The following is a 12,509-nucleotide window of genomic DNA, read 5'->3' as shown; positions in this document are numbered from 1 at the left end:
TAGTCATCATTTAGAAACCCTAATTTCTTTAGTGTTTGTGTTGTTGAGATGTGATTGTGTCTGCTTTGTTTCTTCATTCATCAGCTGCCATGTCTAGCAGCATAAGGAATTATTCACAAGAAGTTCCAGATTTCAGTTAATGTCTGACCTTTCATAACACTGTTCTAATTGTAAGATATCATGTTTCTAACCTTTTGACAGCACAGGTAATATAAAAAAAACATGCCATTTATCTACATGCAGAAACATGAACTTCTTTAAAATTCTATTACCTGAGAGACCTGTAGTGGAGATGGAGGGCACGGCTTCTTGAGAAGACTGCACTGTGTGTGTCCAGGTCCTTCCAGAGGAAATACTTGTCGCACCAATGGGTTATTTATCTTAGAAAGATTTCTTTTGGGGAAAAAAAAAGCAAGCCAAGATTACATTCTCTGAAGACAAATTTAGAAGCATACACAGCAAATGAATCATGGGTTTACAAACAAATAACTTAGAGCAATTCCTATAAAGAAGACATTTACAGAGTCTAGAGCTTTTCATTAAGCACTCAAAGTAGTTCTAGGAGTAGTATAATTCTGTAGAATTCGAGCATGTTTTATCTTCAGCCAGTTTTAAGTGATTTCTGTCATGCAGTGATTATTATCAACTAATGGGCAATATGGAAAATTTAATTATGCCTAAAGATGTAATGTAGTAGTAAAATTTAATTAGCATTCTCAGAATGCTTGCTGCTGACAAACCTCAAATTATTTTATATTAGATGAAACCGTTAAGTCAGTATGGAATTAAAATTTGCCCTATCCCTTTTTTTATAAATGCATTTTATTGATCATATTGTGATCATCCAACAATTCATTCATGTATTTCATTTTTCTTTTCTTTTTGTTTTACCTCGTATTTTTTAATCAAAATGTCATAACTCGATCTACGGTAAAAATAACAGAATTCTCTCTGGTGATTGTTCTTTAACCCTTTAGTCTGCTTAAACCCCGCCCCTTTCTTACAATTGGCTACAAGTTCATAATCAGATCTGCCTCCATCCAATCACCAACCAGGCAGAACCCCAGATGTCCCTGCCCTACATTTTTTTATTTTTAATATTCAGTCTGAGAAAAGATCTATTTCATTACGACTTTAAGAAAGTCAAGACGAAAGGCGCAATAACAAAGCCGTTATATACGTTTTAGTAAGGATATATACATACTCACAGGCCACTTTGTTTTGTACACCTTGCTAGTACTGGGTTTGAATCCCTTTTGACTTCAGAATTGCCTTAATTCTTCAATGCATAGATTCAACAAGGTGCTGGAAACATTCCTCACAGATTTTGGTCCATATTGACATGATCGCATCACGCAGTTGCAGCAGATTTGTCGGCTTCACATCCATGATGCAAATTTCCCATTCCCCCACATTTCAAAGGTGCTTCATTGTTTACCACAAATTCTGACCCGACCATCTGAATGTCGTGGCAGAAATTGAGACTGATCAGAGCAGGCAACGTTTTTCCAATCTTCTACTGTCCAATTTTGGTGAGCCTGTGTGAATTGTAACCTCAATTTCTTGTTCTTATTTGAGTTTATGTTGCCTTTCTATCAGCTCGAACCATTCTGGCCATTCTCTGACCTCTGGCATCAACAAGGGCATTTTCGCCAACAGAATTGTCGCTCACAGGATATCTTCTCTTTTTCTGAACATTCTCTGTAAACCTTAGCAATGGTTTTTGCTTGAAAATCCCAGTTTATCAGCAGTTTCTGAAATACCCAGACCAGCCCGTCTGGCACCAACAACCATGCCACGTTCATAGTCACTTAAATCATCTTTCTTTCCCATTCTGATGCAGTTCATCTTGACCATGGGTGCGTCTCAATCAGCTCTTCAGTTGTCGGGGCACTGATCAGGGAGTTGGATATTTTAAGGGCTATCTCAATTGTATAATCCTACTAATGCACTGAAAAGTTTGCTCCCTAAAAAGTCAAGAGAGTTGACTCTCTTGAAAAAAGTGAAAACCAGGGATCATCCATGCTCACCATGTTCCCTTAATGGAAGTTCTGAAGCGTAAAACATAAATCACTGAGCCAACTCTCTATACACATAATGACACGCGATAGATGTTTTTAAAAATACAAACCGGTTTTAAATGATATTTCAGCATAAACATACATCACTAGACAGGTAATGAATCTAGCTAAGTTTATTTACAGTTGAAACATTGCATGTATATGAAACAAGCAATGTTTTTATCATAATGTACTTTAAATAACAATTTAGGATAATGTCAGAAAGAAATCAGTTCTGATGTTCTTCATAAATACCAGTAGTGATGTTGTACAATGAGGACGTTGTCATGTCACCGGAAAAAAATAGTCATCGGTGTCCCAATGTATAGTGAGCCAGGGTCCTTACTGTCCAGTGCCCGAATTCGTCTACACAATATACTGATTCACGACCTGGGGAAGCTAGAGCTGCTGAGACGCACCCCATGTCTACATGCCTAAATGCATTGAGTTGCTGCCATGTGATTGCCAGATTAGATATTTGCGTTAATAAGCAGTTGAACAGGTGTTAATAAATTATATTTTTAAAATTTATTCACATGGATTTTACTTCTTATTTTGCATTACTGTGTATATTAAAATCATTCAGTAAAACCCAGTTATGAATAATTATTGCAATACAAATTCTCCTACGCACTTTGTCTGATGTGTTTTGCTTGCCCAGTTTTCAGCTCTGTTGCTCTGGTTGAGTCATTGTTGCTTTGTTAACACATGCAGACGGGTGTACATTCACAAACAGCAGCAGGGCTGTCACCTCTGTGCAGACAGATCACTTGGGCTAAACTGCAGTGTGTGACATAATTGTGTTACGTGCTTTAGTAGCAACAAACCATTGCCTCTGTCCAAATATAACATCTCACATATCAACTGTTTTTACTTTTCATTTCTTGCATTTAAACACATGTAGACTGATAAGCACACACACCTCAAAGTCAAGCTGTGACGGCATGCTAAAGAGCATTTGTGTGCTGGTGGGACGGCACATGGATCAGAGGCTCAAACTGTCATGTGTGTGGCAGGAATAGGATTCCTAATAAAATTACAGGACTAAAGCTAAATTTGAAGGAAGAGCACTGCAAGCATCAAATTGTGTAAGCACACTGTCCATCTCCGCTCGCTCTAGAATGTTGTCGTTATTGATTTAGCCCTGCCGCTGCTCAGACCGATGATCTGTTTCCCTGAGCTCCACTTATGTCAAACAGATGTACTTCAGTGTATGGGTGCTGTGTCTGACCTCTTCACCTGCTGGAGAGTGTGCCATGAGTTCATTGTCAGTTCCTCATTTACTCACTCATCTTTTCTGGCACTGTATGCGATAATGTTGTCCTTCAGGGCATTACTTACATTTTTTGGGATTGTCTATCACGTGTAAGCTTAAGTGTGTGCGCTGGTGGTTCAGCTGTAAGGTTTTCCCATTATCAGTGGAGTGAAAATTGAAAATTTAAATTGACGTTTATTTCTTTGATGTTTTATTTTTATGCTTTAAGGAATTCGATTTCAAATATCAATAGTTCACCCGGAAATGAACATGTTATATTCATTTACTCGCCCATATTTTTCTAAACCTGTATGAACAAAAAAAAATCTGTCAATCTGGAGATCTGTCAAACTCCAAAATGACAAAACGGCACCATAAAAGCCTCATAAAAGATGGTCTGGTAATTGTTCCCCCCTACCAAAAGCTCTAAAAATGCATGTCAAAAGTCACATAGACTGCAGAAATGACACATTAAAACTAGTAATTGCCAGATACCATGGGCTTTTGCATGTGACAAAACCAAATATGATTGCTGTCAGTGGTGTCAAAATTCCAGTGAATAACGACAGATTTTAGTCTGTTCTTCACACTTTTTTCACAATGCTTATATGGTGCTTTTTTGTCATTTTGGAACTTGAACTAATCTTTCTCCTTTCACTTTTATTATAGAGCAGGCAATATCCTGCATGTTCTTCTATATAATAAAAGTGAAAGACTCGCATTCATATTCACTTATTTGTGTTCCACAGAAGAAAGAAAGTCATATGGTTTTAGAACAACATAAGGGTGAGTAAAGATGACAGATTTTACATTATTTCAATGTGACATTGGTATTCTTAACAACAACAAAAATATTCTGTGTGCATAACAATCCATGCAGGGACTCAAAATTTGCACAGAAGAAAAACAATTGTCTGACGCAGCTGCCTAACAATTGGCCTGAACCTATAATTTATTAATATAAATTGATCATTATTCAGGCTGTGAATCTAAAAGACAGCTACGAATATTAAGACTAGGGCATTCCAGGAAGTTGGAGACTAATTAAAAAAAATTAAATACATTTTTTATTGGTCAGAAAAGTTTGTTTTGCTTTCACAAACCAGATAGAGACTTATTAATGAAGTCACTGAGAGGCTAGTTGTCACTTTGAAGGACACTTTTCCAATAATGGGATTAAAAGTGAACCAGTCAACCGTATCAAGAGCTCTGCTTAACATGGAAGGACGTCACAAAAGACACCATTACTGCCATGCCTGAAGTTTAACCAATAGGTTTCATTAACAATTATTTGAAAATGCAGAAAAATTTAAAGCAGAACTGCAATTTTGTTGCCAAATGCTGAGATAATTTCACTAATCAGCGATGCAAACAGCTTACTTTTCTGCGAAATTTGCTGTTTTAAAAGCTAAATCAGCCACTAATGTGACCTTTGAAAATAATGTGAAGATTGGTTTCTACAATTTAGACATCATAATCATTCGAATAAGAATCATTCTCCGTTCTCAACCCTATCACTCTTGAACACAAAAAAAGTTAAAGGGATACTCCACTTTAAAATGAAAATTCTGTCATCATATACTCACCCTCATGTTGTTTCAATCCTTTATGAATTTCTTTCTTCTGCTGAGCAGAAAGGAAGATATTTAGAAGAATGTCAGTAACCAGACAGTTTCTGGTCTCATTGACTTCCATAGTAGGAAAAAAATATACTATAATGGAAGTCAATGGGACCAGAAACTGTCTGGTTACTGATATTCTTCTAAATATCTTCCTTTCTGTTCAGCAGAAGAAAGAAATTCATACAGGTTTGAAACAACATGAGGGTGAGTATATGATGACAGAATCTTCATTTTAAAGTGGAGTATCCCTTTAAATGGGATTCTATATAGAATTAGGGTTCTTGACTCAGTTTTAAAGAACCATTTGCAATAAGGTTCTATATAAGGATAAATGTATTAAATAATTGTTTAACAGTTATTTTTTCTATTGATAACGTATGTTTACAAGCTGTTTAATTAATAAAATCGAATAAAAAAATTATTAAAACAAAATCAATAAATGATCTCATGATAGGAACCCCTAAAATATGAAGCTCCTGACAGAAACCTTTAAGGTTCTGTATAGAATCTTTTCTTCTGAGCGTGTAGTAGAGACCACACATTTTGTTTTTCAGAATTCAGAATGGGAGTCTTTATATTTTTTCAAGGCATTGTATGTGGCTAAAACCACAAGAAAAATGCACACCAGACACAGATTCTAAGGAAAACAAAGAAATGTCTGACAAAGCCTGACCTTCAATACCATCTCACAGTCTGAAAGTGGTACATGGAGTCCTGCATGGTTTTTCTCAATTCCTGCCACAAGAGAATATTCACTGCCCATATAACTGATAACTGGAACAGATCCTATGTATTATATTGCAGAGCTCATTTTATCACAATGATACATTATAGCACAAACCCAAAACTAATAACCGCACAAATCCACTATTGTACTCAATATTTGAATGCTGTGTGTGGGGGATTTACTGTCTGAGCTTCATTCCATTTTATAATGATACAGCTCCATATTGGAGCAAATGATTTAAGAGGATTTATCTTTGATACCACTGAGATCTGCTGGACGGAGACGTGCGTGTGTACGTGATGAAGTCACTGATGTGTGTTGACTGCTTAAATTGTTCAGCGTGCAGAGCAGCATCTCTTGCTTTCAAGCACAGCTCGAGCTGCAACGTATGAATGAAGAAGATCACAGTGGGAAAATAAGTGTGGTTTTAAATAAGAGTGAATGTGTGCTGAGAGCCAAATCCACAAGCAGACAGGTTGTCTTCATTTACACAACCAAGGTTTTCTATACTCTTAGAAGAAAAGATTCTACCTTAAACGGTTCTGTCAGGCGCTTCATTTATAGAGCATTTTAGGAGTTCCCATCATGGGATCATTTTATGAATTTTGTTTTAATTTATATATATATATATATTTTTCAAATCAGTTTTAGATTTAATTAAATGTTATGAATTAAACGTTATCACTAGAACAAATGTAAATGACCCATTAAATATGAAAGTATTATGCAATCATTTAAGACATTTCTCCTAATTTAAAACCTTTTTAGCAAAAACCGTTCTTTAAAATTGAGTCAAGAACCCTAGGGTTCTATATAAATCCCAATTGAATTTTTTTTTAAGAGTGTAAGGAACACTTAGAACACACAATATTTACTGAATCACTAAAGTATTGGCATTCATTTGTAAAAAAAAAAAAAAAAAAAAATCATAATTAGTATTTTTTTGGTTAATTTTGAATATTCACAATTCATTTTTATAAATGAAATAATCGTTTTTTTTAAGTTCAACTGGAAATAAGCTTAAAGTAAAAAAGAAAAGAAAAGATTGTTTAAAATAAATACCTCAGTATACAACAGATGTGGTGCTTTCAGCACATTTGTCTTGTTCTTCCACAGATACATGGCCATCATTCATCCCCTGAAGCAGAGGATGTCTGCAACACAGACCAAGGTGGTGATCGGGGTCATCTGGGTTCTGGCTTTTCTGCTGGCCTTCCCCCAGTATTACTACTCTGACACGGACCAGCTGCCGGGCAGGGTGGTCTGCTACATCGACTGGCCTGAGTACACTCTCCTGGACTTCAAAAAGATGTAAGCATCTCGCTTTTAACTAATCAACCTACTTGTCGCCCATGCTGCCTTTTGCTGATATTGGAAAATATTTAGGTTTAATATGCGCCTCAGAGATTTATGGCTGTAGGTGCAGACTCAGAGAATTTCTTTTTCAGATCGAATTTCACCACCGTTTCCGGATATTGCTGGAAATATTACCTTTATGACTCTCTAATTTGGAGTAATCAAAAATCAGTGCTGCTTTCCCCCTAAGTGTTTACTTATATAACAACAGAGAGGAGCTTCATTAAAGAAAACTTTAAACACAGGAAAGTCATGGTCCTAAGAGAGAGTAAGGGAAAAAGTGCAAGACTATTAAAGCAAACATAATTGGAAATCTTGCCCAAGGGTAAATACAATGACTTTACAAGAGCATACGCTAATGACTATTACTCCTCCAAACGGTGGGGTATACTCTCAGAAAGTTGGCTTGTATTCAGATTGACATTAATCTGAAGTGCTGAGGTCTAATAAAATGTGCTGTGAAAATGGTGCACAAAGCTGTCGTCCAAGTAGGGTTCAAGTACAGCGGGTCCATTAGAAGCTGAGATCATTCTGCAAAGAGTTTTCATGGGCGTCATGCACTTTGTTTTAAAATGTGGTGAGGACAGTTGTGGTGGGGGGGATGCACAGATGTGCCTGTTATGATGTCACAAATCCGCTTAGCTCACGAAATACGATTATACACAAATAACTCCGCTAAACAGAGAACTGTTTTGATAAATAGTGCATGTGATGTACTGATTTAGATATCAGATATCTACTGTGGAGTATTTGCTCATTTCCAAGTTAAAACTGAAAAGTTAATCGAGATTAGAAATATGTAAATGTAATTTAAACAGCTCTTTTGATAGATTATTGCAATCGAAACGTGATAGATTAGAGCGTGTGTCTGAGAACTGTGTGCCGGAGAGAACATTGACGCCGCCACTTAGTTATAAACGACTGCAATGAGCACTTAGCAAAACAATAACAATTTCCAGCACTGGATTATTACTCATTTTAACACACTAAAACTAAATAAAAACTTCTGCTCAACAATTAGAGATTCTTCTTCTTTTAGATATATTTGCAGAGAAAGACACCATACAAAAGTGGTGTTACTATCATTTATCACCCCTGCTTTAAAAGCCTCGTTCCTCTTTCTCTCTTCTGTCTCTTTGTTAGATCATCTCTGTACATTTCAATCCCTCGTTTTTGCCTCTCACTCATATTCTGTTTTGTACTACATTTATAACTTTCTGGTGTACTTGTTATATTCCTCCTACTCTCTGCCTTTACTGCGGTGAGTGAGAAGTGCTAGTCCTTCTGTGTTAGTTAGTGAAGGAGTCAGCTTTCTAAGGCACCAGAGAAGTTCCCTTAAGCACCCCAACATCTCTCTCTCTCATCTCTCTCTCTCTCACTCACGAAAACTCTCACTTTTTTCCCAATCTCCCCTCTTCCATTACCGTGTCTTTCACACCAGTTGAGATGAGACCTTTTTGCTGGTGTTTCTAACAAGGAAGATAACACATCCATTTTTGTACCGTACAACATATTTTTCTATAATTCACAATTCACAAACTGCAAGGAACATTTATGATTCTTACCCCCGGTTTCACAGACAAGGCTTAAGCATAGTCCCAGACTAAAATACATGTTTGAGCTGTTTTAACTGAGAGCAACTTGCACTGACATATCTTAAAATATGTCACTGCCATTGTTTTGTCACAAGATTCACACCAGTAATGTGTTTTTTTTTTTTGTTCACGTTTATGAAAACTACAAATGTAGCCTAATACTGGCTAAATCTAAGTGAAACCAGACCTAAATCTCTATTGTTGTCTCATTTTACACTAAAAATATTCTTAAACTGTTAGCTGTCCCTTTTTTGACCATCCTGGATCTGAACTTAAAGTTGTAATTCATGAATGCTTTGGAATACAGACCTAAGACTGGTCCCTTTTTAAATAAGACACTGGACTTATTATATTAGTAAAAACACTTAAAAAACAAAGTGTAAACAAGTTGTAGAAGTTTGCTTACTGTAAAGCAAATGTAGGCTACTGAAAAAAAAAAAAATTTAATTGTTTAGTTCAGTACATTTGGATATTTGGACCACTGAGAGATTTGAGCCTGCCTAAAGGATTGAGATGACCATTTCCTTGGTAATACAATATCCAATTTCAAAACGGTCTCCCGGGAGGAATTTTGAGTGTTTAAGCTTTTAAATGATACCTAATTTATGATGATTAGTAAAATATGTGATAGGCAAAAAAGGTAGGTAAATGAAAGGTAACAGGCTATAACAAGATACATTTACTTGAGAAGCAATATCGTGTAAAGATAATAAGACCGCGTTTACACAGAGGTATGAACTTGGCCGAAAAGTAGACGTTACTGCTTTCGCTCATTCACCATGGTAAAATGAATGTATAATGAATGTACACACAATCGCACAAAACACCCCGCAATACATCTGGAAGAAAAACATAGTATGTTTAATATGGATAATTAAACTAGTTATGTAGTAATTCTAAAATAATTATTTAGGTCAAAAGGATTCATGCGTCAAATTTACAGAAAAACAATCACATCCGGTTGTGCAGTTGCGTACAGTCTATCCGCTCAAATCTAGTCTATCAGTTCAAATATTTCAAGGTTCCCTATAAGCTCACATTGGATACGAAAATTGAGCATCTCGCAAAAGGTCAGAACTCCATACAGCTCCCATACTATTCTCTATTGGAAATGAATAACTTCCTGTCTGTTGTTTGTCAGGGATGGTGAAAAGTCGGCTTATAGAGCTGGTAAGTTCCGCCCAAGTGGACCTCTAGGTTGAAAAATCGTCAATGCAAGTGAATGTGAGAAAATAATTATTTTCTGGTCCCGTTTGAATTGTGCCATGAATGTGAACATATGCTGTCTGTGAATTTTTTCTATAATTTTTCATGTTACGAGTTTGACAGTATATTGTATGATTCTTTGGCTAGCAGTTGTGGAAAAGACATAACGAGAAAGACTACATGTCGCCTATGTGACGTCACCCCATAACACATTTTCCCTCCACTTGTCAAATCACGGTGCTAATGCTGCGATAATCTATGGAGACAGATCGAGATGCCTGTGTGTTTTGTACCCAAATGTCACCATTCAAACCAAATGGGCTGTTCTTTCTTCAGATTCTCGTCTGATGTAAAAACTAGGAAGCGAAGAGTTGTAGTCCACAAAGTGCTCTCACACAAAGTCTAACCGTATCAAACTTCTACGCGCTAAATTGTAGCATTCTTCACACGAAAAATTATATTAAAAATTCACAGACAACATATGTTCACATTCATGGCACAATTCAAACGGGACCAGAAAATAATTATTTTCTCACATTCACTTGCATTGACGATTTTTCAACATAGAGGTCCAGTGGGGTTAGCGGAAGGGGCGGGACTTACCAGCTCTATAGGCTCAACCGTCCTGAAACTGCAGCCACCCTCATTATCCTTTTCATTCCATTCCATTCCTGCGACTCTCCCGCAAAAGTGATGTATTTTAAATAAGAGGAGAGTGTCTCGACAAAATCCAAACACAAGTAGTCACATTAGACGCATTTGAAATGCATGTTAATACCAGGTGGAAATGCTAATGCGTCTCGACTGACCTGCCCCGATAACCCATCTTAAAACCAGATGTAAACTTGGACTTGTTTATAGGAATACATGTTGTAGTAGATTTATTTTTCTTGCCTCATTGACAAATAGTTTTTTGTGAGGATAAACATCACAAAATATGTATGTATTATGTATATTATGTACATATATTGTGTACATATATATATTATGTATATTTATATATTTATGCATTAAACAATAATAATAAAAAAAAGGTTTTGTCAATGGGGTAAAACTCCCGTGAGGTGTTAAAGTCCAACTGAAATCAAAATTGACCCTATTTACTTTGTTAGCGCATATTACTGGTGAACAATTAATCCGTGCAAGTTAATACACAGAAAAAAATTGTTTGCCGTCGTAATCTTTAATCAAAGTCGGGAAAAGTTGCTTCCGGTCTGGAATGGCATTCCTTCTCTGATGACGTAGGTTTGACGGCTTGGTTTGGGAAACGCTTAACCACTCCCCTCAAACCGTTAGTCTGTAATGAGCGAGAGATGGAGAGGAGGAGCGCTAGAGTAAAACCCTGCCCTCTGTTCAATATTCCTTTTCACTGGGAAATACGTCACAGCACTGGAGAAAAGTCGTTTGCAACTTCCGGTTCACGCGGACTTTAATGTAGATTTGGGGGGAAAAAACATTTCTGGGAGTAAATGAGACTGGGGGAAAGCCTGCCTCCTCAGACTGACATCATCAGAGGTTTTTCAATAATTGATAGAAAATGTAATATACCTATCCTTAATTTGTCCAGTTAAGCTGGAAAAAAATTATTAATAGTAAGGTCTAATTGGTGCACATTCTTTAGAAAATGTTTCAGAGTTAGACATTGAGGTATTTCTAAACTAAAAAAACAAGCAAAAATATTGTGCAATGGATGTATGTTACTGGTGTAACTTCTAGCAGCATCACTGATCTCACAACCATGCAAGAAGTAAAAACAGAACACAAACATCTTCAGAGCCACATGAGGTTGGATGCACTCAGCAGGAGAACAAACTGTCTTCAGCACTGTACGCTGTGTGCCATTCATCAACACCAGCTTAAAGATTAGACTCATAATACACTCATAACAATCTCTGCAGTCTTCTTGTTTGTCTTAAATGAGATACTTTCTTCAGACCTTCACACAAATTTCACACACATAGATTGTGATTGATTGTAAATATCAAATTCATTCAATGAAAATAAATCCCCTCATATTCAAATGCTCTTTTGTAAAACTACTTTTTGAGTGCCATTGCCATCCAGTCAGCAATGGATATGTCTGAATGGATGTAGCACTTATTATTTTCATAATGAAGCCATAATGACTATACAGATGGGTTAAGTGTGCCAAGCTGAGATGAGACCTGTCTTGCGTTAACATAATAGATATGTCTGATTAGAAATGACATCAGGTCTGTTTTACAGCCCTTGAATTTGTTTTGAAGTGTTGGACAACGCACTGTCTCGCTCTTATTCATGGCTTTGCCGTGCTGGGTGTTATAATAGACTGCAGACACATGCCAGAGTATAAATAGTCCGCTGTGTTATGAAAGCTCACATGCGACATACCTGACATGAGCTCACATGCTTATGTTCAAGTGCTGACAAATTATCTGTATGCTACTCAAATAACATTCACACACGTTTACATACAGTATACTTTTGCTTTCACATACATGCAGACCACCCAGAGGAAATATTATTGCTTAGAGAAAGACTTAATGGTTATGTTTCATTTAAAGTCACCATGAAATAGGACAACCTGTCACATGCATGAGACCACAACGTTCCAATGGTCCAATTAATTCCCGATGGGCAAAATCACGTCCCGTCCTACATTTTTTCTTGTCCGAGAAGACTTTTCACTTGGATATACAGTACGTCACA

At 36.6% G+C, this 12,509-nt stretch overlaps 1 protein-coding gene across 4 annotated transcripts in view; it reads left to right on the top strand.

Annotated features, from left to right (window-relative positions):
- tacr1a (tachykinin receptor 1a) overlaps positions 1–12,509 on the top strand; it is a gene marked incomplete at its 3' end in the record, with an annotated part of 305,040 nt that overhangs the window by 1,782 nt on the left and 290,749 nt on the right. For all 4 annotated transcript variants that reach the window (XR_014627890.1, XM_084413153.1, XM_084413154.1 and 1 more), the window contains one exon: positions 6,781–6,975. Coding sequence is in view for 3 of the 4 variants with exons in the window: in XM_084413153.1 (XP_084269279.1) it covers positions 6,781–6,975 (195 nt within the window). The remainder of the gene's footprint in view (positions 1–6,780; positions 6,976–12,509) is intronic.

This window comes from Rutilus rutilus, assembly GCF_951802725.1.
Source record: "Rutilus rutilus genome assembly, chromosome: 7".
Lineage (NCBI taxonomy): Eukaryota > Metazoa > Chordata > Actinopteri > Cypriniformes > Leuciscidae > Rutilus > Rutilus rutilus.
This window is presented reverse-complemented; position numbering and strand designations above follow the sequence as displayed.